We start from the raw sequence: 23,478 nt of genomic DNA on the forward strand, positions 1-23,478 counted from the left end.
ATATAATTGAGAAGCAAGATAGTCTGGTTGCTTAGAGATATCCACTCTACAACTAATTCACTCCTAGCTAACATTAGCTTGTCCATCATTGAAGTTTAAATGATTGTCATTTGACAAGACATCTAGTCAAATTGTTAAAATTGTTTACATCAGTTTTGTTTGAGAACTGAAATATCTAATGTAGGTTCAGAAATATGCAGTTGGATGCCTAAATGCCCCATGGTTCACATGTCACAGTTAGCTAGCGATTGATTTTGACCTGTTGATTCTGTGCCTCACTGTTAACCAGCCAATCAAAGCAGAGCTCATCAATTATTCATGAGCCCACCAAAAAGGGTTGAAAAAAACCCAGTTTGTTTCATTATAGGATTGTAAATGGGTGTTTAAAGACACCTCAGGGAATTTTTTTTGATCTGACCAAAGTCACATATATTCTATGTAGGCATCAGAGTGTTCTCTGATGTCTGCATAGAATATATTACTTTGGTCAGAAAAAAAAAATACTGAATTTAAAATACTGAATAAATGCACGCTAGGTCACCTGGGCTGAGTGTTTTGAAGCCTGCACAGGAGTTCATACCACACAGTAGTTGATATCACACAATAGTTCATACCACACAGTAGTTCATATAACACAGTAGTTCATACCACACACAAATTCATACTGCACACTAGTTCAGTACAGCACACAGGTTCATTTAAGAGGCCTTCTATATCTCAGAGGATCACACTCGGCTCACGCCTAGATAATGGTAATAGCAGAGAGGTCAGTTCTTCAGCACCTGCAAGTCGTGCTCCACAGAGTAGTGGCTAGACTCTGCTTGTGCACTAATATTATAAGAGACGGCTGCCATCCGCTCTCCTCTCTCCAGACCTGGAATTTCCTTCCACCCGGAGTGATGGGGGTCCGTCCAGCACTACAACAGCATTAATGACACGGGCAGGTTTTTATTAGTGTTTTGATACAACACTTTATAAGGCCGTGCTTCACTGGGAGTCGGTGGTCACAGATGGAGGAGTTTTCGGTGCTGGTGTGGTTTATGTAGCTTTAAGATTGTTGTGTAGACCAGACCCTGCTCTACTGCCTGTGCATTCACCTCTCTCCTGTTTCTAAAGCACGATTTTCCATCATTTATATGATAATAATATTTTTTGTGCCTATAGCTGAAAATATCTTTGAGTCTATGTCTGACATGTAGCATTTATTGTGATTCTTTTGTGTTACCTTGAATGTTCTGTGAATTTTATTCAGAAGCCCAGGATACATTCCTTTTGAAGGATAATAAAGTGAATTTTGACCTTGGCTTTGACCTTGGCTCCGACATAGCTTCAGCTCCAGGATCAGTTGGGAAGAGTCCGTGCGATGTTGTGCACACATCCAAAACCCCGCTGACTGAATGGATATGAGTGTGTTTGTTTGGATCCAGCTGGTTCTTGCTCTGTGTACTGATCCAATTTCTGTCAGTTCCTTCCATTTATATCCTAGCCTGATGGATTAGGATTTAATTGATGTTCAGGAACGTGCAGTCCAACACAAGGCAGCTGCCTGTGTATTGACTACTCTGCACTGATATTGTAATTTTACTGGTTTATTCCCACCCTATAACATTTCAAACCAGGCAAGAGGAGGGAATCAAGAGGTATATTCCCTAATCTGGTGTTTCCTAATTTGATGGTATATTTCCTAAGCATTTTTGAATGTTTTTATCAAAACTCAAGCAAGGCAAGCAAGCATTGACCTTCTTAAACTGGTTGTTTCAAACCAGCCCAGTGGCACAAATGAGAGACATTCCAGGAGGTAAAGAACAAATCGGAGTCGTATGTCACGTTCACATCTCAGATTCATTGTGTTAAGGCAGTGCTCTGACAGGTCATGTCATCTTAGCCATTACCACAGGTGCCTCTGTTTTGTCGGTCTGAGGGTATGTCTCTGCTTTTTGTGTTTGTGTCGCTGTCTTTTTTTGTATAATGACACAGAGATAAATAATTATTTAGCTGTTACAGAAATACAGGAAAGAAAGAAAGAGAGGACTGACCATAATGACCTTTGAATGACCTTTGAATGACCTTTTGAACAGTTAGGGGTTGGCAGTCACTCTGCTTCTGCTCACTACAGAGATGACAAGCTGCTAGAGTAGATCAGATGGACCAAAGCGAATTTGAGCGTGACACAGAGAGCCTGCTGGGCAGGGAAGGCTTCAGCCAACACTGCTGATGGCTTTAGATGGCAGGCCAGCACACCTGTCTGTTTCACCTCACTCACAAGTGTTTCATAATCCAGCAAACCTGTCTGTTTCACCTCACTCACAAGTGTTTCATAATCCAGCAAACCTGTCTGTTTCACCTCACTCACAAGTGTTTCATAATCCAGCAAACCTGTCTGTTTCACCTCACTCACAAGTGTTTCATAATCCAGCAAACCTGTCTGTTTCACCTCACTCACAAGTGTTTCATAATCCAGCAAACCTGTCTGTTTCACCTCACTCACAAGGGTTTCATAATCCAGCACACCTGTCTGTTTCACCTCACTCACTAGTGTTTCATAATCCAGCAAACCTGTCTGTCACCTCACTCACAAATGTTTCATAATCCTGCAAACCTGTCTGTTTCACCTCACTCACAAATGTTTCATAATCCAGCAAACCTGTCTGTCACCTCACTCACAAGTGTTTCATAATCCAGGAAACCTGTCTGTCACCTCACTCACAAGGGTTTCATAATCCTGCATACCTGTCCCAGTGTCACCGCACTCAGAAGGGTTCCAGAATCCATCAAGAGCCAGACAGGTTTCAAATCTCACACCATTTCAGACATGTGGCATAACAACAATGGTACAATTTAGTAGCCTATACCAGTACAATGTCTTAAACGTCTTAAATGGGGCAAATCGAGGAGTTAATAGCTATGAATGTGATACCATCTTAATGCTCAAGCAGAGGAAATGCCTGTAACTTAAATAATGAGAAGGTAGCACAGTGAAAGTAACAACACAGCTAGTGAGCATATCAATACCATATATTGACTGGCATTACTTCTCTCCCAGTTAACTTGGCTTGGGCTCACAAGGACCATGTACACATTCAGAAAGGAACCACCAAAATACGATTCCATTATTGTTTCCAAATACTTACAAATTTAAGATACTGCAAGGCAGAATGATTTTACAATAAATTAGAATATAATTCACTTAGAGGTTAGAAGTAAAATACATTAAAAATACAGGTCATTATAGTGTAATGAGCCTGAATTGGTTCAAGAAGTAAAAGTGTGAAATCACCTGAAGCTACATTTAAAATACAAATCATTAGATTGTAATGAGCCTGGATCGGTTCAGAAGTAAAGGTGTGAACAAAGGGAAGTTACATTTGAAAATACAGGTATTAGAGTGTAATGAGCATGAATTGGTTCAGAAGATTCAGTTTCAGCAAGTGGGTCTTGTCAAACAGAAGTGTAAACAGAACAGCAGACAAAAGGCACTGGAAGCAGAGATGAAGAGCTTTGCGGTTGTTCCTGGAAGCATGTAAGGGAATCTTTCCCGCAGTCAGACACTGGAAGCTTAACCCAACAGATGCTGTGGACTCTGTCATATCCACCTGCACCATAAGAAAGCTTTTTAAATAAAACAAGCAATGATAATTATTATTTGAGAACAACACACACTACTGTCCATGAAATTGATAATGAGGTTTCTACCACTAGCCATGATATGTGTGTGTGTGTGTGTGTGTGTGTGTGTGTGTGTGTGTGTTTGTGTTTGTGTGTGTGTGTGTGTGTGTGTGTGTGTGTGTGTGTGTGTGTGTGCACTCGTGCATGCGTGTGTGCATGTGCCCGTGTGTGTAAGGGTGTGGTAGTCTCTTGTGTTTGCATACACTAAAGTAGAAGGTGTTATTTGCGTGAGTCTTTTTCCCTTTGGGGAACCACGGAACCCACAGGTGTGTGTGTGTGTGTGTGTGTAAGAGAGAGAGCTGAAGAGAGAGAGAATGGAAAGAGTCAGGAGCCATGGGGGAGAGCAGAGATGGACAGAAAGAGAGAGAGAGAATGGGAAAGAGAAAGAGACGGATCAGAAGAGCTCGACAGAGGGAGTGGAGACCAGAGAGAGAGAGAGAGATGTGCCTGTGGAATTGTTTTGAATGGAAGTTTCATATCTATGTGTGCGTGCATGTCTGTCTGTTTAGGAGCTAGAGGGTTGGTTAGTTGAGATGTATCCAGTTAAACATCAGGGACAACCCTCTGTGTGTTCTCATTCCCCTGTGTACGAGGGATGTAGTTGGGTAAACCCTATGTTACAGCTCCAGCACTGTGAAGAGACGAACACCTCAGTACACACATATATATTCCCATCCTCTCAATCACATCACATCTGTAATGTTATTTCATGTCAGTTATACTGAAGTTTGGTTTCCTGTTTTTTATTTATTTATTTATTTTTATTTAACAAATTATCACTCCTATTTTGTGGATTTAGCATTTCATAATTAACATACACTGTGATCATTTTAAGATTAATGTCACGCAATGTGCGGTACTGCCATATCAAAGCTACTTTGCTAACAACGTAGTTTTGTTCTTTTTGCTTCCTAAGTTCTTATTATATATTATCAATGTAACATTTACTAATGTTAAGTAATCTATGTAAAATATACTAACTACCAAACCTAGTGAATTAAAATAGTATTATTGGTATTATTATTTACCTTAATTTTATTTTAATTAATTATGTATTTATTAATTGATTTATTTATTTGGATTGCTTATGATTACACTTAAGACACTGTTTCTTTAAGGGTGTTCCACAGAAACTAACTTACCATTAAATATGTCCATGACAAAATAACTTACTAAAAACTCTGTCCATGACAAAATAACCTATCCTTTGTTTAATTTGGACAAATCTATTCGTGTGTGTGTGTGTGTGTGTGTGTGTGTGTGTGTGTGTGTGTGTGTGTGTGTGTGTGTGTGTGTGTGTGTGTGTGTGTGTGTTTTTATCCGGCTGTCACTACAGGTGTATTTATTTAGACATTGCATCTATGCTTTTGATGTTAGTTGTGAACATATGAAAACAGAAAGAAAATGTTTTACTCTTTTCAACATGTAGGCCAAACTGAGGCCTGAGGCTGGATTTCTGGACTTACCCCACTGACTGGTGCCACACACAAGGCAAATCAAAGTATTGCTGGGTAGAGTCTATCTCATAGTAATACTGAATATTTTTGACCATTTTACCATTTTACCAGTTTATTAGTATGTGTGTGTGTGTGTGTGTGTGTGTGTGTGTGTGTGTGTGTATGCCAGTGTCAGTAAGTGTAATACTGAAAAGGACATAAGACATAGATAGAATGCAAAACAGCAAAACAGAGGTGGTAGGAGAAAAATAAATAAAAAAGACAGGAAGGGAAAGTATGTGAGACAGAGAGAAAGAGAGTGGGAGAGAGATTTGAATGCACTACTACTGCAGCCCTCATTGCAGTGTTGCTATGGTTACTGTGCATAGAGTCTGGGCACCAGTGGATCGATGTGTGTGTGTGTGTGAGTGAGTGTGAGTGTATGTGTGCTAGCGGCATCTTGGTTCACTGATGCCTATAAATCATTTTTATGGAGACGTATTTTGAGCAGTCACAAAAACACACAATGCATACACAGCAGAGACAATGGCAGTGAGGAAGATCAGTGAAGAAGAAGTGGGTCTATTGCAGGATCTGGCCACAAAGCGCCCAACACACCCACCATAAGACATACATCTCTCTGGCTTTCCCTCCCTCTTCAGTTGTCTCTCTTTTGGTCTCCCTCTCTCTCCCTGTCAAGTTAAGTCAAGATGACTTTCTTGGCATCTGTGTAATAGTAGTTCCCATCAGTCGTGCCATCAGGTGAGTCATGTGACACAAAGTGGGGGGCGGGGGGTTGTGAGGTGTTATGAGGTATTACCAGGTGTTATAGGGAGTTATAAGGTGCTATGAGGTGATTCTGTTGTTATGACATGTAAAGGTTGTCCTTCCTTAGAGCAGGTTTCATTAATCTGTCAGACATTTGAATATTTGGTGATATTTCAACAGAACAGTGCAATCCAAATTTTCTTAATAATATGTAAAATATTTTGTATTCTATTGAATATATAATGTTCAATACACTACCAACCTAACTTCATTTTTATAATTATATTTATTAATTAAAATCTGGGTGATGGAAACCATGAATTAACCTCTTTAAATCAACAATATTTAAAAAAAACAAAACAAAAACAGCTATATCAAAGTTCTAACATTTTAACTGGATACAGAGATTCACAATATGGATGGAGGATGTACACTGGATCCCCAGACAACTCTATAAAACTTCTGAATGTAGATTGTGTATGTGTTCTCCTGCTTGCTTTGACACAACTAAGAAAACTGTGAAGAGTCTGCCAGTGTGTGACAGAGGTGTTTTACATTCGAGAGCAGACTACACCCATGTCTGGGAGATTCCTGGCTTAGTCAGAATGTCTCCAAGGACAAACCACACCACGAAGGTGGAGGAGCATTCTGATCCCAGATCCCAGTCCTGGTTTTAGGAAAGCAACAGTCTGGGGAAGGATATGTCAGATTTCCCAACTACTGAATATTACTAAGAGCCCAGTTCAGGCCATCATTAAAAACTGGGCAAAATACGCAACAGCTGTGAATCTTCCCAGACCTGGCCATCCTCCAGAACTCCAGTGAAGCAGGTGGAGCCGTATTGTTGGAGGCTGACTAAAGGCCTACAGCCAGATGACAGGACATAGAGGCTACCACCCCAGAGCAGGGAGCACTGTGGAACAAGAGGAGTTAGAGGCTACCACCCCAGAGCAGGGAGTGCCATGGAACAACAAGAGTTATAGGCTACTACCCCAGAGTAGGGACTGCTGTGGAATAACAGGAGCATGTACACTGGCTTGGGCACAAGCAAAGTGACAAACAAATCCTCATATCAGAAGAACAAACAAACAAATCCACATACCAGAAGACCTTTCCCCCCAAAACCGTGTGAGGGACTCAGTAGAGTAAGATATAGTCTTGAGACTCAAACTGAACTTTTGAGACTTGGTGGTAAGCACTGTGGCACTGAGGTAATCCCAGAGATCCTTGAGCAGACTCCACCCCCTCGTGAAGACCCCGCCCCCTGGCTTGGTGATGGTACTGGTGTATTTTTGGGGAGCTTTTTGTGAGGGGGACTGCAAAGCAAACAAAAAGGTACCAGAGGAAAATGTCCTGTGTCCTGAAAGAGAGAGCTGCTACCAGAGGAAAATGTCCTGTGTCCTGAAAGAGAGCTGCTACTAGAGGAAAATGTCCTGTGTCCTGAAAGAGAGCTGGTACCAGAGGAAAATGTCCTGTGTCCTGAAAGAGAGCTGGTACCAGAGGAAAATGTCCTGTGTCCTGAAAGAGAGCTGGTACCAGAGGGAAATGTCTTGTGTCCTGAAAGACAGCATACCAGAGGAAAATGTCCTGTGTCCTGAAAGAGAGCTGGTACCAGAGGAAAATGTCCTGTGTCCTGAAAGAGAGCTGCTACCAGAGGAAAATGTCCTGTGTCCTGAAAGAGAGCTGGCACACATATGATTATTAATCTTCCAGAAGGACAATGACAAAAGACTCTTTTCACAGGAAAATGACCCAAAGACTCTTCTCAGAAAGGTCAAGTCCATCCACTGAGCATTTGTGGAATGACTGACACTGTTGTTGGTCAGCCGTCTCCACAGAGGGGGCTACATCTGTGTGTGTGTGTGTGGGGGGGGGGCACAGAGGGGGCTGTATCTGTGTGTGTGTGTATGTGTGTGAGGGATAAAGGGCCTGCTTTCCCTTCACTACTGTAGATTCACATCGATGCCTGGAACTGACCATGGCTCTCTCAGGAGGTTAGCTGTCAGCACCCCTCCCCTTCTCTTTCTATATATATCACCTTCTTTGTCTCTCTCTCTCTCTCTCTCTCTCTCTCTCTCTCTCTCTCTTTCTCTCTCTCTCTCTCTCTTTCATTCTATGCCTCTCTCTCTTTCTCTCTGTGCCTTTTCCACATAGTAGGTCAAATAGAAGGCAGTTTCCCAGACACTGTGAATTAATCATTATAACTAATCTGGGAAGGTGTTTATATGAGTGTGTGTGTGTGTGTGTGTGTGTGTGTGTGTGTGTGTGTGTGTGTGTGTGTGTGTGTGTGTGTGTGTGTTTAATCTGGATTGGGTAATGTGATTCAGTAGTTTTGACAGTGTGAACGTTTTACCTGAGACAAGAAAACATACTGGGAAAGTAAGAGACACTCCTTCCTCTCTTTATTATTCTTATTCAATTATCTATCTATCTATCTATCTATCTATCTATCTATCTATCTATCTATCTATCTATCTATCTATCTATCTATCTAAGGAAGGAACTCAATATTTCAGCTACATAAAAATATAATTGGATGTATGTATGTATGTATGTATGTATGTATGTATGTATATGTATATATGTATATATGTATATATATATATATATATATATATATATATATATATATATATATATATATATATTACATTACATTGTAATGTATATATATGTAATGTAATGAGATATATATATCTATATCTGGATATAGATAAAGAATGAAGATGACACCAGTGGGAGGAGTCAGTAACAGTGCCTGTAGGCAGTAGGCGGAGTTAATGCTAATAATTCAGAGTCTGAGCCATTCCAGCAGGGCCCTGCTCCCTCCACTACAGGGATGGACCAGGTGGGGTGATAGTTAGAATTACAGTGGCCTACTGAGGAAGCTCCATTGGCCCAGCTTGGTGCGTTTCTATAGTGATATTACACAAACCAAGCACATCCATCGCACAGCAGTTAAAAAGAGCACGAATGAATAATGTACTTCATGTGTGTGTGGGAGGACCATCATGTTATATCATGTGTGTGTGTGTGTGTATGTGTTGGGGGTGGGGGGTCTGTAAGTACACAGAATTGGGTCATCCCTCTTCAGTGTGTGTACACACACACACACACACACACACACACACTCTGATACAGTGTCTCTGTCTCCAGCTTCATCTGAACTGAGAGGGATTCTGAGTGGCTGACCCTCCCACTCCACCTGGCCCCACCCCTTACCTACCCGTCACCATGGCACTGTCACTATGGTTACTGTGGATGTGTGTTGCCTCGCTTAGCAACATTGCCCCGTCTGAACAAGGTAGGTACTGCATTATCTGGGTTTTGAAGAGTGATTTTAACTGTGTGTGTGTGTGTGGGTGGGTGGGTGGGTGTGTGTGTGTGTGTGTGTGTGTGTGGGTGTGTGTGGGTGTGGGTGTGTGTGTGTGTGTGTGTGTGTGTGTGGGTGTGTGTGTGTGTGTGTGGGGGTGTGTGTGTGTGGGTGGGTGTGTGTGGGTGTGGGTGTGTGTGTGTGTGTGTGTGTGTGGGTGTGTGTGTGGGTGTGTGTGTATGAGTTCCTGTGCTGTACGTGTACTTTGCTGATTTCAGTTCCTGTGTTTGTCCTGCAGTTGGTTTTATGATGATTTTCCTTCTCCCCCACTCCTGTTTCAGCCCATGACAGAAGCTGAATCAGTTGTTTGAAAAGGCCAAACGCCAAAATGTGCAGAGTAGGATATTTGCATCAGGCCTGAGGCCCAGTGAGTTCAGAACAAACTCCCAAAGTTCAGAACAAGGTCCCAGAGTTCAGGACAGACTCCACAAATTCAGGACAAACTCCCAGAGTTCAGGACAAACTGACTTCCAGACAAACCCAGAGTTCAGCACAGACCAGCAGAAGAGTGGTGCCAAGTTTAATCTTAATGAAATTTAATTTGAGCCCATTGAATCCCACTGGTGACAACAGGACCAAAATTCTGTTTTGATTTTGTGAATTCCTAAAAGAGCTTGTTGATGTGCTCTTTATTTAAAGGTGGAGTAAAACTTAATGTACAGTTTACATCTTTAAATATGATGTAATTGGTCACATGCCCAAAGCTATTTGTTCCAAGCATGCATCTGAGAATGAAGATTTTTACATCAGAGCTCCACAAAAGGGAAATGCCAAGTATATTATAAAACAGACACAACTACCATGTCTTGTGCATATAAATCTTGAAGGGTCTGCTATTGTTACGTTTATGCCATGCACACAGGAGACGTAAAAATGTTTAAAAATGTTAGCATTGTGACAGGTGGGATAACTCAGTGCCTGGTTTCCATTATATAATTTGCATGGATTTCATTGCATTATTAATGCATTCTCAAATTTGACATAACTAAAAAGAATGTTATGATAAAAATGGCACAGATTAATGTCTGTCTGCTCAGTGACTATTACATAATACAAATTTGCAAATATAAAAATGTCTTCTTATTTACTGTTTGACGTGTTATTGTATGATTTAAACTTGAAATTGGGTCTGATTAATCAACTGAAGCAACTTTGATTCTGTAGTTCCTCACCGGTCACAACTGTGACCAAGAATAAAACATTCACCAAAAGAAAAGTTTTACCAACTTTTCCAAAAGAAATATTTTTAAAGGCATACTGTTTGTGTCTTGTAGCTGTTCAGTGAACCTAATTAAATGAACTCACACAGACTCACACAAACAAACTGGGATTAAATGGGTTAATTAAAATGTTAATGTTAATGTTCTTTTTCCCAAACTATATAATCTTCAGGTTCTTGTAGTAGTATTCTTTAGTTCTATGAAACTCTGTAATCCAAGCTATGGCACTACATCCTTATCTGTCATGCCAGTCAAGCCCCGTGGATTGAACTGAACTGGTGTTGACACACATGCCCCTGGTCTTGCCTCTGGGCAGATTTCACAGTTACTGTAAGACTGTAACGACTGGGACGATGTCCTCATTTTGTGTCTTATGTTCATTTCTGTCTCTGTACCCCCCTCCCCCCCCAGGGTTGAGCAGAGCAGCAATGCCCTTCGGACTGATGCGTAGGGAGCTGGCGTGTGAGGGGTACCCCATTGAGCTGCGCTGCCCAGGAAGTGATGTCATCATGATTGAGACTGCCAACTACGGCCGCACTGATGACAAGATCTGTGACGCTGACCCCTTCCAGATGGAGAACGTCCAGTGCTACCAACCAGATGCCTTCAAGATCATGTCTCATAGGTGAGTGTGTATGTGTGTGTATATGTGAGTGTGTGTGTATGTGTGTGTTGAATGTGGTGGGTGTGGGTGTGACCCAGTTCATGTGTGCGTGCAGGTGCATCTGTGTAGTTGAGTGTATTTGTGGTTTTCTGTGTGTTTAAGGAAGTGTTTTGTGTGTCTATGCATTTGTGTATGGTTGTGATCATTCTTTGTGTGTGTTAGAGTGTCTGTGTCTGATGTGTTTGTGTGTGTATGCTTGACTGGGTGTGAGGAGATGAGCAGATGTGAGAATGTCTGAGTAGGTCCGAGCATGTTTGTGTGTGTGTGTAAATATATGTGTGCGTGTGTGTGTGTGTAAATATATGTGTGCGTGTGTTTGTGTGTGTGTAAATATATGTGTGCGTGTGTTTGTGTGTGTGTGTAAATATATGTGTGCGTGTGTTTGTGTGTGTGTGTAAATATATGTGTGCGTGTGTGTGTGTGTGTGTAAATATATGTGTGCGTGTGTGTGTGTAAATATATGTGTGCGTGTGTGTGTGTGTAAATATATGTGTGTGTGTGTGTAAATATATGTGTGCGTGTGTTTGTGTGTGTGTGTAAATATATGTGTGCGTGTGTTTGTGTGTGTGTGTAAATATATGTGTGCGTGTGTTTGTGTGTGTGTGTAAATATATGTGTGCGTGTGTTTGTGTGTGTGTGTAAATATATGTGTGCGTGTGTGTTTGTGTGTGTGTGTAAATATATGTGTGCGTGTGTGTTTGTGTGTGTGTGTGAATATATGTGTGTGTGTGTGTTTGTGTGTGTGTGTAAATATATGTGTGCGTGTGTTTGTGTGTGTGTAAATATATGTGTGCGTGTGTGTTTGTGTGTGTGTGTAAATATATGTGTGTGTGTGTGTTTGTGTGTGTGTGTAAATATATGTGTGCGTGTGTTTGTGTGTGTGTGTAAATATATGTGTGCGTGTGTTTGTGTGTGTGTAAATATATGTGTGCGTGTGTTTGTGTGTGTGTGTAAATATATGTGTGCGTGTGTTTGTGTGTGTGTAAATATATGTGTGCGTGTGTTTGTGTGTGTGTGTAAATATATGTGTGCGTGTGTTTGTGTGTGTGTGTAAATATATGTGTGCGTGCGTGTGTGTGTGTGTAAATATATGTGTGCGTGCGTGTGTGTGTGTAAATATATGTGTGCGTGTGTGTGTGTAAATATATGTGTGCGTGTGTGTGTGTAAATATATGTGTGCGTGTGTGTTTAGCTATCTGGGTGAGTTGGTCTGAGCATGTGTAAATATATGTGTGCGTGTGTGTTTAGCTATCTGGGTGAGTAGGTCTGAGCATGTGTGTGTGTGTGTGTGTGTGCACTTGTATGTGTGTTCTCTGTGTGTGTGTGTGTGTGTGTGCATTCTATGTGTGTGTGTGTGTGTGTGTTTTGTGTGTGTGTGTGTGTGTTTGTGTGTGTGTGTGTGTGTCTGTCTGTCTGTCTGTCTGTCTGTGTGTGTGTATTTGTGTGTGAGTGAGTGCGTGTGTGTGTCTGTCTGTCTGTGTGTGTGTGTGTGTGTGTGTGTGTGTGTGTGTATGTGTGTGTGTGTGTGTGTATGTGTGTGTGCGTGTGTGTGTCTGGCGCCACAGTGTCTCCCCTCTGTTTGTGCTGCCGCTGTTTCCTAGCAGAGCAGATCAATCGGCTTCGCTCTCCCGTTACACACACGTGCGTGCGGGGGAGAGGCAGACACACACACACAGATTAGCACGTTAGCCCCTAATGGTGCAGCAGCGGTGAGGGAGGAGCTACATTACTACGGCTGAGTGAGAGCAAGCACACAGCCCCACGCAGTAATACAATAATACAGTACACACACACACACACAATGCAAGCCTTCAGAAAGCACAACAGAGGGGGTATGCACAACATGCACAGACACACACACACACACACACACACACACACACACTCATGCACCTAGAGACACACACACACACACACACACTCATGCACCTAGAGACACACACACACACACACACACACATGCATGCACTTGCATGAACACACACACACACACACACACAGACACACACACACATACACACGTCATTCCCAAGACCTCTGATCAGCGCAAGCTTCCATCTACTGGCTCCACTGTCACACCAGCATAGCGAGGAGTGATATTACAACTTCATCTATTCAGGAACATAAACCAAACAGGAAGTGGTGCAGTTAACAGTAACATTAAAACCGTTCCTGTTACCACTACTCTTTCTCAGTAGCTGTAAACATTTTTCAAGAAACAGTATCTGTTCTAAACTGCTTGAACACATTCTCAAAACCTTACACATATTTTTCAAGTCATAATTCATTTAAGCAATATGAAACACTGACTTAAAACTACACAATTTCAGACACATGTATCATATAAATTTCAACAATGAACCATGTTTTCACAGATCCGCAATATAGTGTCTACATATTTGTTATCATGCACATGTTTGCTACACTATGTTTGCTACACTAGATTAGAGACAACAGTTGGATATTTTATGGATGTGTTGTGTGTTCTTCAAATTTCAGACATTTTGAATTCATTATGCTATGCATAGATATTGGCTAAAGGCATAGTCTGAGGTGACATATACACACTAGCCATGACAAAAACATCAGAACTGTGACCGGCGTGGCCTGAGAGGGGGAAAGCTGTACTGCATTTGTACGGCATCTAAACAACGTTTAAACATTTTAATGTTAAAACAACATTTAAAAATGTTTAAACAACATTTAAACAACATTTAAACCCCTCTTATACTGGTGCTCTCTACCCAGAGTCCTGTAGTGACTGCCCAGAACTATAACAAAGTACACACACACTGTAGTGGCCAGTACCATTCGTTCACCAGCTCAGGGGGTTATCTTGCAACACAATGCAATCATCCCCTTGAAGTCAAATCATACACGGATCTGACACTTAAAGGCAAGGGAGAAAAAATATTCGCTCGAATTACTGTAAATAATGGCAAATGTGGTTTAAATATAGTAACAATGTTGTATTACATGACACATGATAAAGCACTTCCAATAAGTACAACAGAGACTCGAGTTACTGTAACTATTTTCGTATCCAGAAGCAGGGATTATACAGGCTACTGTAATATACACACTGACGTGCTCACTCTCGAACCTTTGCTGATCACAATCTCCACTAGTGGAGACTGAGCTTCATATGAAACCTCTGAGGATGAAGTCTTCCTCCCATTAACAAACCAGGCCTTCCTCCTACTCCTCATCCTCTGCCTCTAACTCCCTCTCCTCATACTTTTTTTTTTTTCTATCATATTCTAAACTCCAGCCTGTACATGCCTCTCATAGATAAATGTGATTATTCAGGTCCAGAAATTAGAATGTTCAGATCCAGTGTTTTGTTTGTTCAGATCTAGAAATGTATGTCCAGATTCAGAAATCACTGTGTTCAGATCCATAAATGTGAGTGTTTACTTCCAGAATGTGTATATTCATATCCAGTGTGTCAAAATCCAGTAGTGTGTGTTTTGATCTAGAAATATGTGTGTTCAGATGTAGAAATGTGTGTGTTTAGATTCAGAAATGTGTGTGTTTAGATCCAGTGGTTTGTGTTAAAATCCAGAAATGGGTGTGTTCAGATCCAGTAGTGTGTATTCATATGAAGTGGTGTGTGTTCAGTTCCATTAGTGTGTGTGAGTTCAGTTCCAGTAGTGTGAGTTCAGATCCACTAATGTGTGTGTTCAGTTCCTGTAGTGTGTGCTCAGATCCATAAATGGGTGTGTTCCGATCCACTAGTGTGTGTATTCATATGAAATAGTGTGTGTTCCCTTCTAGTAGTGATTTAGTGTGTGTGTTCAGATCCAGTAGTGTGTGTTCAGTTCCAGTTGTGCTGTTTTTTACGTTTACTGGATAGGCTGATCTCTACAGTTCAGGGGCTGAACGGAGTACAATATGTATTATGCTTTCTGTCTCTGCATTATATTCTATATAAAAATGACATTTGGTTTCATTTGTCTTGTCACCAAGCAGTGCCACCAAAGTGGAGAGAAAACAGTGTAGTGTTTGTGTTTGTTGCGTGTCGTGTGTCTTGTGTGTCTTGCTGTGGTCAGAGTTCTGTCACCGATGCCGGTTCAGAGCCTGAGGATTTGTTACGAACACTTAGAGACTGAGAATTGTGAGCATTGTTTGTGAAAAAAATGTTTAAAAGGGATTTTATAATGAGTAAGGAGAGCGGAGCTTGGCCTCACTGACTCAGGCCACAGCAACCTGAGCTTCAGTGATGGAGCACTGAGCCAGTATTCAATAACAACATGTTAGCGGTCAGGAAAACCTGAGAGAATAATAACCATTCTGTTCCCATCTCTCTCTTTCTCTCCCTCTCTCTCTCCTCCTCTTCTCTCTCTCTCTCTCTCTCTCTCTCTCTCTCTCTCTCTCTCTCTCTCCCTCCTCCTCTCTTCCATCTCTCTCTCTCTCTCTCAGGTGTAATAATCGGACCCAGTGTGTGGTCGTTGCAGGGGCTGATGTGTTTCCTGACCCTTGTCCTGGAACTTATAAATACCTGGAGATCCAATATGAATGTGTCCCATACAGTGAGTAAACACAAGAACACACTACACCTACACTACACCTTCACACACAAACACACACACTCTCTCTCTCTCTCTCTTTCACCGTCTCTCTCTCTCACCCACACACACACACACACACACATAGACACTGAAGAATATAAACATGCACACACACATACTTACATAAATATGCAAAAATGTGCATATGTCCCCTCATACACACACAGACACCGACACAGAACAGAGCTGTCCACTCACACACACACACACACACATAGACACAGAACATAGCGGTCCACTCACACACACACACACACACACACACACACACACACACACACACACACATAGACACAGAACATAGCGGTCCCCTCACACACATACACACACACCCACACCCACACACACACACACACATAGACACTGAAGAATATAAACATGCACACACACATACTTACATAAATATGCAAAAATGTGCATATGTCCCCTCATACACACACAGACACCGACACAGAACAGAGCTGTCCACTCACACACACACACACACACACACACACACACACACACACACACACACACACACACTCACACACACACACACACACACACACACACACACACATACATAGACACATAGACACAGAACAGAGCTGTCCACTCACACACACACACACACACACACACACACACCCACACCCACACACACACACACTCTCTCTCTCTCTCTCTCTCTCTCTCTCTCTCTCTATCTCTTTCACTGTCTCTCTCTCTCACCCACCCACACACACACACACACACACACACACACCCACACACACACTCTCTCTCTCTCTCTCTCTCTCTCTCTCTCTCTCTCTCTCTCTTTCACTGTCTCTCTCTCTCACCCACCCACACACACACACACACACACACACACACACCCACACACACAGAAGCAATGACAGTCTCTAGTTCATAGAAAAATGTTCAGCCACATCAAAGTAATGCACATGCACACACACATGCACAAGTTTTATTTTTGTCCTTTGGAAAACGCACATGCACACACACATTGAATAATCTCTTCCTCTTATCAACCAGTACCCCATTCATCCCAGCCCTCATCTCTCCTCTCCTGGGTTCTCACTCTCCTCTCTCGCTTCTTTTTCCAAATGTTTTTTTTCTTTTCCTTTCATCCCTCTATCCCCCTCCCTGTCTCCACCCCCCTCTCTCTCCACTCCTCCACTGGGTCTAGTAGTTCTGGGGCTCTCGGCCGTAATACCTTTCTCTCCCTGCAGGGGGGGGGGGAGAAATGGCCGTCGGCTTTTCCGTCTGTCGGCCCGAGCTTGTTGCTCTCCTCTCCCTCTAATGCCCTGCTCTCTCTCCCTTCCCTCCCCACAGAACGGGAGCCGCGTTTCTTCGCAGGAGGCGACGCCACTGCAGTAATGCGCCCCTCCTGCCTTTCGCTCCTCCACGGGTGCTGTGTTCTCTCGCGCATGCCGCTTCTCCTCTCATCGCTCGCTGTGTTCTCTTGCAGTGCCCACCGGCAGGGTGCCCCAACCCAACCCCTTCCCCCCCTCAGGTCCGACGGCTGAGTGCATTAATAGTACCTTTAGTGTTGATTTGTTTTCAGACTCAACTCCCCCCCCACCCCCCCTCTGCTGAGGAATGGTACAGCCCGGCTATGATCTGCCATTTTCAGGCTGTTCTCTATTTCAGTATGGCTAGCAGCCAGTGGGTTACTGTTTAATCAACACTGTGTGTGTGTGTGTGTGTGTGTGTGTGTGTGTGTGTGCTCATTGCTAGTCCCCTCTTTCTTTGAGAAGACCCGAATGTTTGTGATAATGTCTCAGTTCCTCTGGGAGAACTTTTTCTTATGCATGTATGTTTGTGTTTGTTTGTGTGTGTGAGTGTGTGTGTGTGTGTTTTATGTGTATGTGTGTACACATTCAAATTTGTGTCAACTTAGATTAATGTCACTGTTGGAAGGCTGGCCTGAGTTTTTCCATCACTATTTGTGTCTATTTTTGTATTTGTGTGTGTGTGTGTGTTTGTTAGTTCTGTCTGTGCATCCACACAATTTATTATTAAATGTTGGTGTGTATGTTGCATGTGTGTTTGCGTGAATACATTTCATTTCTCTGTAGTATTTATGACTGTCATAATTACTCTGTGAGGAACATCTGTTTGTAATTAATGGAGATTTCACCACCGGTTATTGTGGGTGTATTAGTGATTGTGTGTTTAGCCAGGCTGGGTTACAGCCTCCTGTTGCCCACACACACACACACACACCAGCTTGGCTGCAGGGGACACACACCATCGCCATCCTGGACTCCTTCTCTCGGTCATTAACATATTCTTCTCTCCCCAGGGTCAGCTCAGCAGACGTGGTATAGGAGGATGGTTTGTGGATGGATGGATGGATGGATGGATGGATGGATGGGAGGATGGGGGGCAGGGATGGAGGCCTGGAGAGACCACAGGGGTGATACACGATGTTAACATTTTGTAATGGTTCAATAATGACATAGTAAGTGAATAACTAGGTGTGTTCAGTAGAAGTAAAGCTATAAGCTAGCTAGCGTCCCCCTCCCTCCCCACCTTCCCTTTCAGTTCAAGCCCATTCTCTCTCTCTCTCTCTCTCTCTCTCTCTCTCTCTCTCTCTTTCTCTCTGTCTCTCTCTCTCTCTGTTTTTCTCCATTTCATTTTCCTCTTTGTTCACATTCTGTTACCTTGTCTGTCCTGTCGAAACCCTGCCCTCCCTCCCTCCTTCTCTCTCTCCCTCTCCCTCCCTCTCCCTCTCTCTCTCTCCCTCCCTCCCTCCCTCTCTCTCTCCCTCCTTCTCTCTCTCCCTCATCTCTCTCTTCTCTATGCTCCATGCAGTAGGAATGTCTAACTCTGAATAAATTCCACTTGATTTTTGAAGCTTGAAGGCTGCTGTGTAAACTCAAATCTTTTTTTTCTCTTCCACTGTCACTTTGATTCTCTCTCCTTTTCTGATTTCTCTCACTCTTGCTCTTCTCTCTTCTTTCTCTCTTCCTCGCTCTCACTCTGTTTTCTCTCTCTCTCCGACGCTTGGGTAGAAGTGGACCAAAAAGGTAAAGACCATGTTAACGCCGAAGTTTCTCCCCTTCTCCCTCTCTCATTCTCTCTGTCTCCCTCCCTCTCTCTCTCTCTCTCTCTCTCTTCTTTATTCTACAAATCCCTAGCCCCTGTGATGTGGTCGAGTGTGATGTAACCTATACCTTCATTTTCTCTCGCCTACTCTGTCTCTCTATCTCTCTCTCAGCAAACCGAAACACACTCGCTCCTGCTGTCTTTCACACACACTCTCACACACGTTTTCTCTCCTTCGTCCCCTCTGAGCAACGCCAAATTCCTCTCTCTCCACGCACCCACACGCACATGCGCAAACATCTCAGCTGATCTTTTCATTCGCTTGCTGTATAAAAATCCATCAAATTCTGACTCCTCAGATCCGAGTGAAACCTCTTCTTCTCCTCTCTTCACTATCCCTCTCTTTCCTACTCGTCTGTTACATCTGTTCATCCCTTTGCCTCCCTCAGGACAAACCTGTTGTTTCATTTTTTGTCATATAAAAATAAACCCTTCTCTTTTAGTATCAGTAGTCCCATGAAGTGCTCCTGAAGTCTTTACAGTCCTGGTATTCATTTGCATTGCTGCAGTGCGTTCTGATGATTGTGTGTGTGTGTGCGTGTGTGCATGTGTGTGTGGGCATGTATGTGTAGTGTGTGTGTTAAAATGGGTGTGTTTGACCTTGAGTTGACCAACCAAATTTTATTTACCTGATGGATCTCGACGCGCGCGTGTGTGTGTGTGTGTGTGTGTGTGTGTGTGTGTGTGTGTGTGTGTGTGTGTGGATGAACGGATGCATTTGAACCAGAGTTGCCAAAACAAAGTTGCAATTCAGAGAGTGACAGCTCCCCCAACCAATAATGGCCCTCTTTGTGAACTAACCCGCATTTCATTGGCTCCAAAGGAAGTTCCTGTTATGTAGCCCCTCCCCCCTTCTCGTCTGATTCTACCTCAACTAACCAAATTATAAATGTAGCAAATCTATCTATCTATCTATCTATCTATCTATCTATCTATCTATCTATCTATCTATCTATCTATCTATCTATCTATCTATCTATCTATCTATCTATCTATCTATCTATCTATCTATCTATCTATCTCTATCTATCTATCTAGCTAGCTATCTATCTATCTCTTACATCCACCCACTCACACTCACACTGTAAGTCTGCTGGTTTAATCATGTTTCTCTCTTTCACACAAACAGGCAAACTTGCAACCTCCAAACAGTATTGAAAGAAAATGTGTGTGTGTGTGTGTGTGTGTGTGTGTGTGTGTGTGCACGCACAAGAGAGTGAGAGCATACTAAAAGATGAATCTGTAATATTATCGCTTCCTTTTACAGTAATATCCCCCCTTTCTCTCTATCTTGCTTTCTCTCTCCAGTCTTTGTTTGTCCCGGAACTCTCATTCATGTTCTGGAAGCCAGTTCGGTGCGGGAGGCAGAGCATCAGTCGGGGGCGTGGTGTAAGGATCCTTTGCAGGCTGGTGATAGGCTGTACGTTATGCCATGGACACCCTATCGAACAGACATGCTGTACGAGTACGCCTCGTGGGAGGACTACCGACAAACCAGAGTCACCACCACATATAAGTGAGTGTGTGAGTGTGTGTGTGTGTGTATGTTAGGGATAGACGATGCATCATGATAACATTCCCCAACACAGACAGCGGGACTCACCCTACTTACTATAATTCCAGTGTTTCCGTTGTAACGTAGAAAACTATATTTATTTCCCATGATTACTCTGGGGACAACTTGAAATTGTTCTCAAGTTCATACGTTTTTAAACGCAGAACTGATGAATTTGCATTTTCCCCTTTTTGTCTAACCAGTTATTTTAGATTTTGATTTTTTTCAAATTAAAATGCTAAAATATGCTTTAGATTTCCTTGTAGGCATTTACAAATATTGCTTACAATAATGTTTTACATTATTGTTTTAATTCTAAATAGAGGGCAATGTCAAATTGTCATTTCAGATTTAAGTGATGTATACATAAAAGGGTCAGGTATATGATTTTTCATTGGTCAATTAATTAAAAATAATTAATGTATTAAGTGATGTCATAAAAAATGGTAAAACAAAGTAAACATTTCTAGTCCCTTTGTAGAGCAGCCCTACCATAACATCCGCACTCACCCCTGCGAATGGCATCATCCATCATAATGTTTGACTGTAGACGTCACTATATGCCAGTTAGGTAGACATCACCCAACCCTATTGTGTGTGTGTGCGTGTGTGTGTGTGTGTGTGTGTGTGTGTGTGTGCGCGCGCGCACGTGTGTGTGTGCGTGCACATGTGTGTGTGTGTGTGCATGTATGTGTGTGTGTGCGTGTGTGTGTGTGTGTGCATGTATGTGTGTGTGTGTGTGTGTGCATGTGTGTGTGTGTGTGTGTGTGTGTGTGCACATTTCATTTTCTGTAATCCTTATTGTGATTTCACTTATTCTCATCTATAGTAGTTATGATTACTGAACACTGAATGAATACTACAGTAGTTATAATTTCTGAAGACAGAATGAATACTACAGTAGTTATGATTTCTGAAGACTGAATGAATACTGTAGTAGTTATCATTTCTATAGGCAGAATGAATATTGCAGTAGTTATGATTACTGAAGGCTGAATGCTCAATGCAGATTGCTGTCTAGATGCTTCTTAAATGCTTTGTGAATTTCATATTCAATTATTATACTACAATAATAATATTATATTTCATATTCAGTTGATATCTTCAATCACTTAATTGAAATTGGCTTGTTGAAAAACTGCTCTTTATCTATCTGCCATATTAGTGTTTCTGAATATTGTGTGAACTATGTATGAAAGCTTATAAATTGTCTGTGAAGGTCATATGAAGCATTAGTGCTGTGTGATATCCTCAGGTTGATATTAGTGACACTAGTCCTGTGTGATAACCTCAGGATGATATTAGTGACACTAGTCCTGTGTGGTAACCTCAGGGTGATATTAGTGACACTAGTGCTGTGTGATAACCTCAGGGTGATATTAGTGACACTAGTGCTGTGTGATGGCCTCAGGGTGATATTAGTGACAGTAGTGCTGTGTGATAACCTCAGGGTGATATTAGTGACACTAGTGCTGTGTGATAACCTCAGGGTGATATTAGTGACAGTAGTGCTGTGTGATAACCTCAGGGTGATATTAGTGACAGTGGTGCTGTGTGATAACCTCAGGGTGATATTAGTGACAGTAGTGCTGTGTGATAACCTCAGGGTGATATTAGTGACACTAGTGCTGTGTGATAACCTCAGGGTGATATTAGTGACAGTAGTGCTGTGTGATAACCTCAGGGTGATATTAGTGACAGTGGTGCTGTGTGATAACCTCAGGGTGATATTAGTGACACTAGTGCTGTGTGATAACCTCAGGGTGATATTAGTGACAGTGGTGCTGTGTGATAACCTCAGGGTGATATTAGTGACAGTGGTGCTGTGTGATCACTTTAGGGTGATATTAGTGACAGTAGTGCTGTGTGATAACCTCAGGGTGATATTAGTGACAGTGGTGCTGTGTGATCACTTTAGGGTGATATTAGTGACACTGGTGCTGTGTGATATCCTCAGGCTGCCGAGTCGTGTGGACGGCACGGGCTTTGTTGTGTATGACGGCGCTGTTTTCTACAACAAGGAGCGTACGCGCAACATCGTGAAGTACGACCTGCGCACGCGCATCAAGAGTGGCGAGGCCATCGTCACCAACGCCAACTACCACGACACCTCGCCCTACCGCTGGGGCGGCAAGTCCGACATCGACCTGGCTGTGGATGAGAATGGCCTGTGGGTGATCTACGCCACAGAGTCCAACAACGGACGCCTGGTGGTCAGTCAGGTGAGAGAGAGAGAGAGAGAGAGAGAGAGAGAGAGAGAGAGAGAGAGACAGAGAGAGACAGAGAGAAGGAGGCAGAGAGAAGGAGGCAGAGAGAGAAGGGAGGAGGAAATAGAAAGATGAAGTGAGAAAGTGATGAAGAAGAACAAAAAAGGAATCAGTAATTGTGAATATTTTTAGTACTTTGGCATGTGGCTACTATTTGTTTAGTGAGTGTTATCCACTAAAATTATTTTACTTCTGCTAATTACCAAGTAATAATTCACTAAAGCTTATCTCCTTTTAATTCTTAAAAAAAGCAATATTTTTAAGTGTTATTTAACTGGCAGTGATCTTTGTCTGCTGTAATATGATTGGCTGTAGTCTCTGAGTGCCATAATTTGATTGGCTGCAGCCCCAGCCTGCCATAATGTGATTGGCTGTTCTTCCTGTCATCTGTAATGTGATTGGCCATGGATGTCATTGGCAGGTGAACCCATACACACTGCGTTTCGAAGGCACGTGGCAAACCACCTTCGAGAAGCGCATGGCATCAGATGCGTTCGTGGCGTGCGGCGTGCTCTATGCCGTGCGCTCCGTCTACCAGGACGATGACAGCGAGGCGGGTGGGAACCTCATCCTGTACGCGTATGACACGCGGCGGGAGAGGGAGGAGCCTGTCCATATCCCTTTCCCCAACCCCTACCAGCACATCTCCTCCATCAGTTACAACCCGCGGGACAATCAGCTGTACGTGTGGAACAACTACAACGTCCTGCGCTACCCGCTGGAGTTCAGCCCTCCGCAGCCCACCGCCGGTGAGAGGGAGGGAGGGAGGGAGGGAGAGAGGGGGGGGAGAGAGGGGGGGGAGAGAGGGAGAGAGGGAGGGAGAGAGGGAGGGGGGGAGAGAGGGAGAGAGGGAGGGGAG

The 23,478-nt window shown here is 42.8% G+C and overlaps 1 protein-coding gene across 9 annotated transcripts in view; it reads left to right on the plus strand.

The window, feature by feature from the left end:
• LOC113582860 (adhesion G protein-coupled receptor L1-like) overlaps positions 1–23,478 on the plus strand; it is a 48,871-nt gene that overhangs the window by 6,375 nt on the left and 19,018 nt on the right. For 6 of the 9 annotated variants that reach the window (XM_035535144.1, XM_035535145.1, XM_035535147.1 and 3 more), the window contains exons 2-8: positions 9,027–9,174; positions 10,875–11,088; positions 15,550–15,659; positions 18,704–18,718; positions 20,106–20,313; positions 22,310–22,574; positions 23,041–23,368. In XM_035535144.1, coding sequence (XP_035391037.1) covers positions 9,105–9,174; positions 10,875–11,088; positions 15,550–15,659; positions 18,704–18,718; positions 20,106–20,313; positions 22,310–22,574; positions 23,041–23,368 — 1,210 coding nt within the window. In that variant the 5' untranslated portion in view covers positions 9,027–9,104. The remainder of the gene's footprint in view (positions 1–9,026; positions 9,175–10,874; positions 11,089–15,549; positions 15,660–18,703; positions 18,719–20,105; positions 20,314–22,309; positions 22,575–23,040; positions 23,369–23,478) is intronic. The other 3 variants (XM_035535146.1, XM_035535152.1, XM_035535153.1) reach the window with 1 other exon arrangement.

Source organism: Electrophorus electricus, chromosome 16 (assembly GCF_013358815.1).
Source record: "Electrophorus electricus isolate fEleEle1 chromosome 16, fEleEle1.pri, whole genome shotgun sequence".
NCBI classification, from domain to species: domain Eukaryota; kingdom Metazoa; phylum Chordata; class Actinopteri; order Gymnotiformes; family Gymnotidae; genus Electrophorus; species Electrophorus electricus.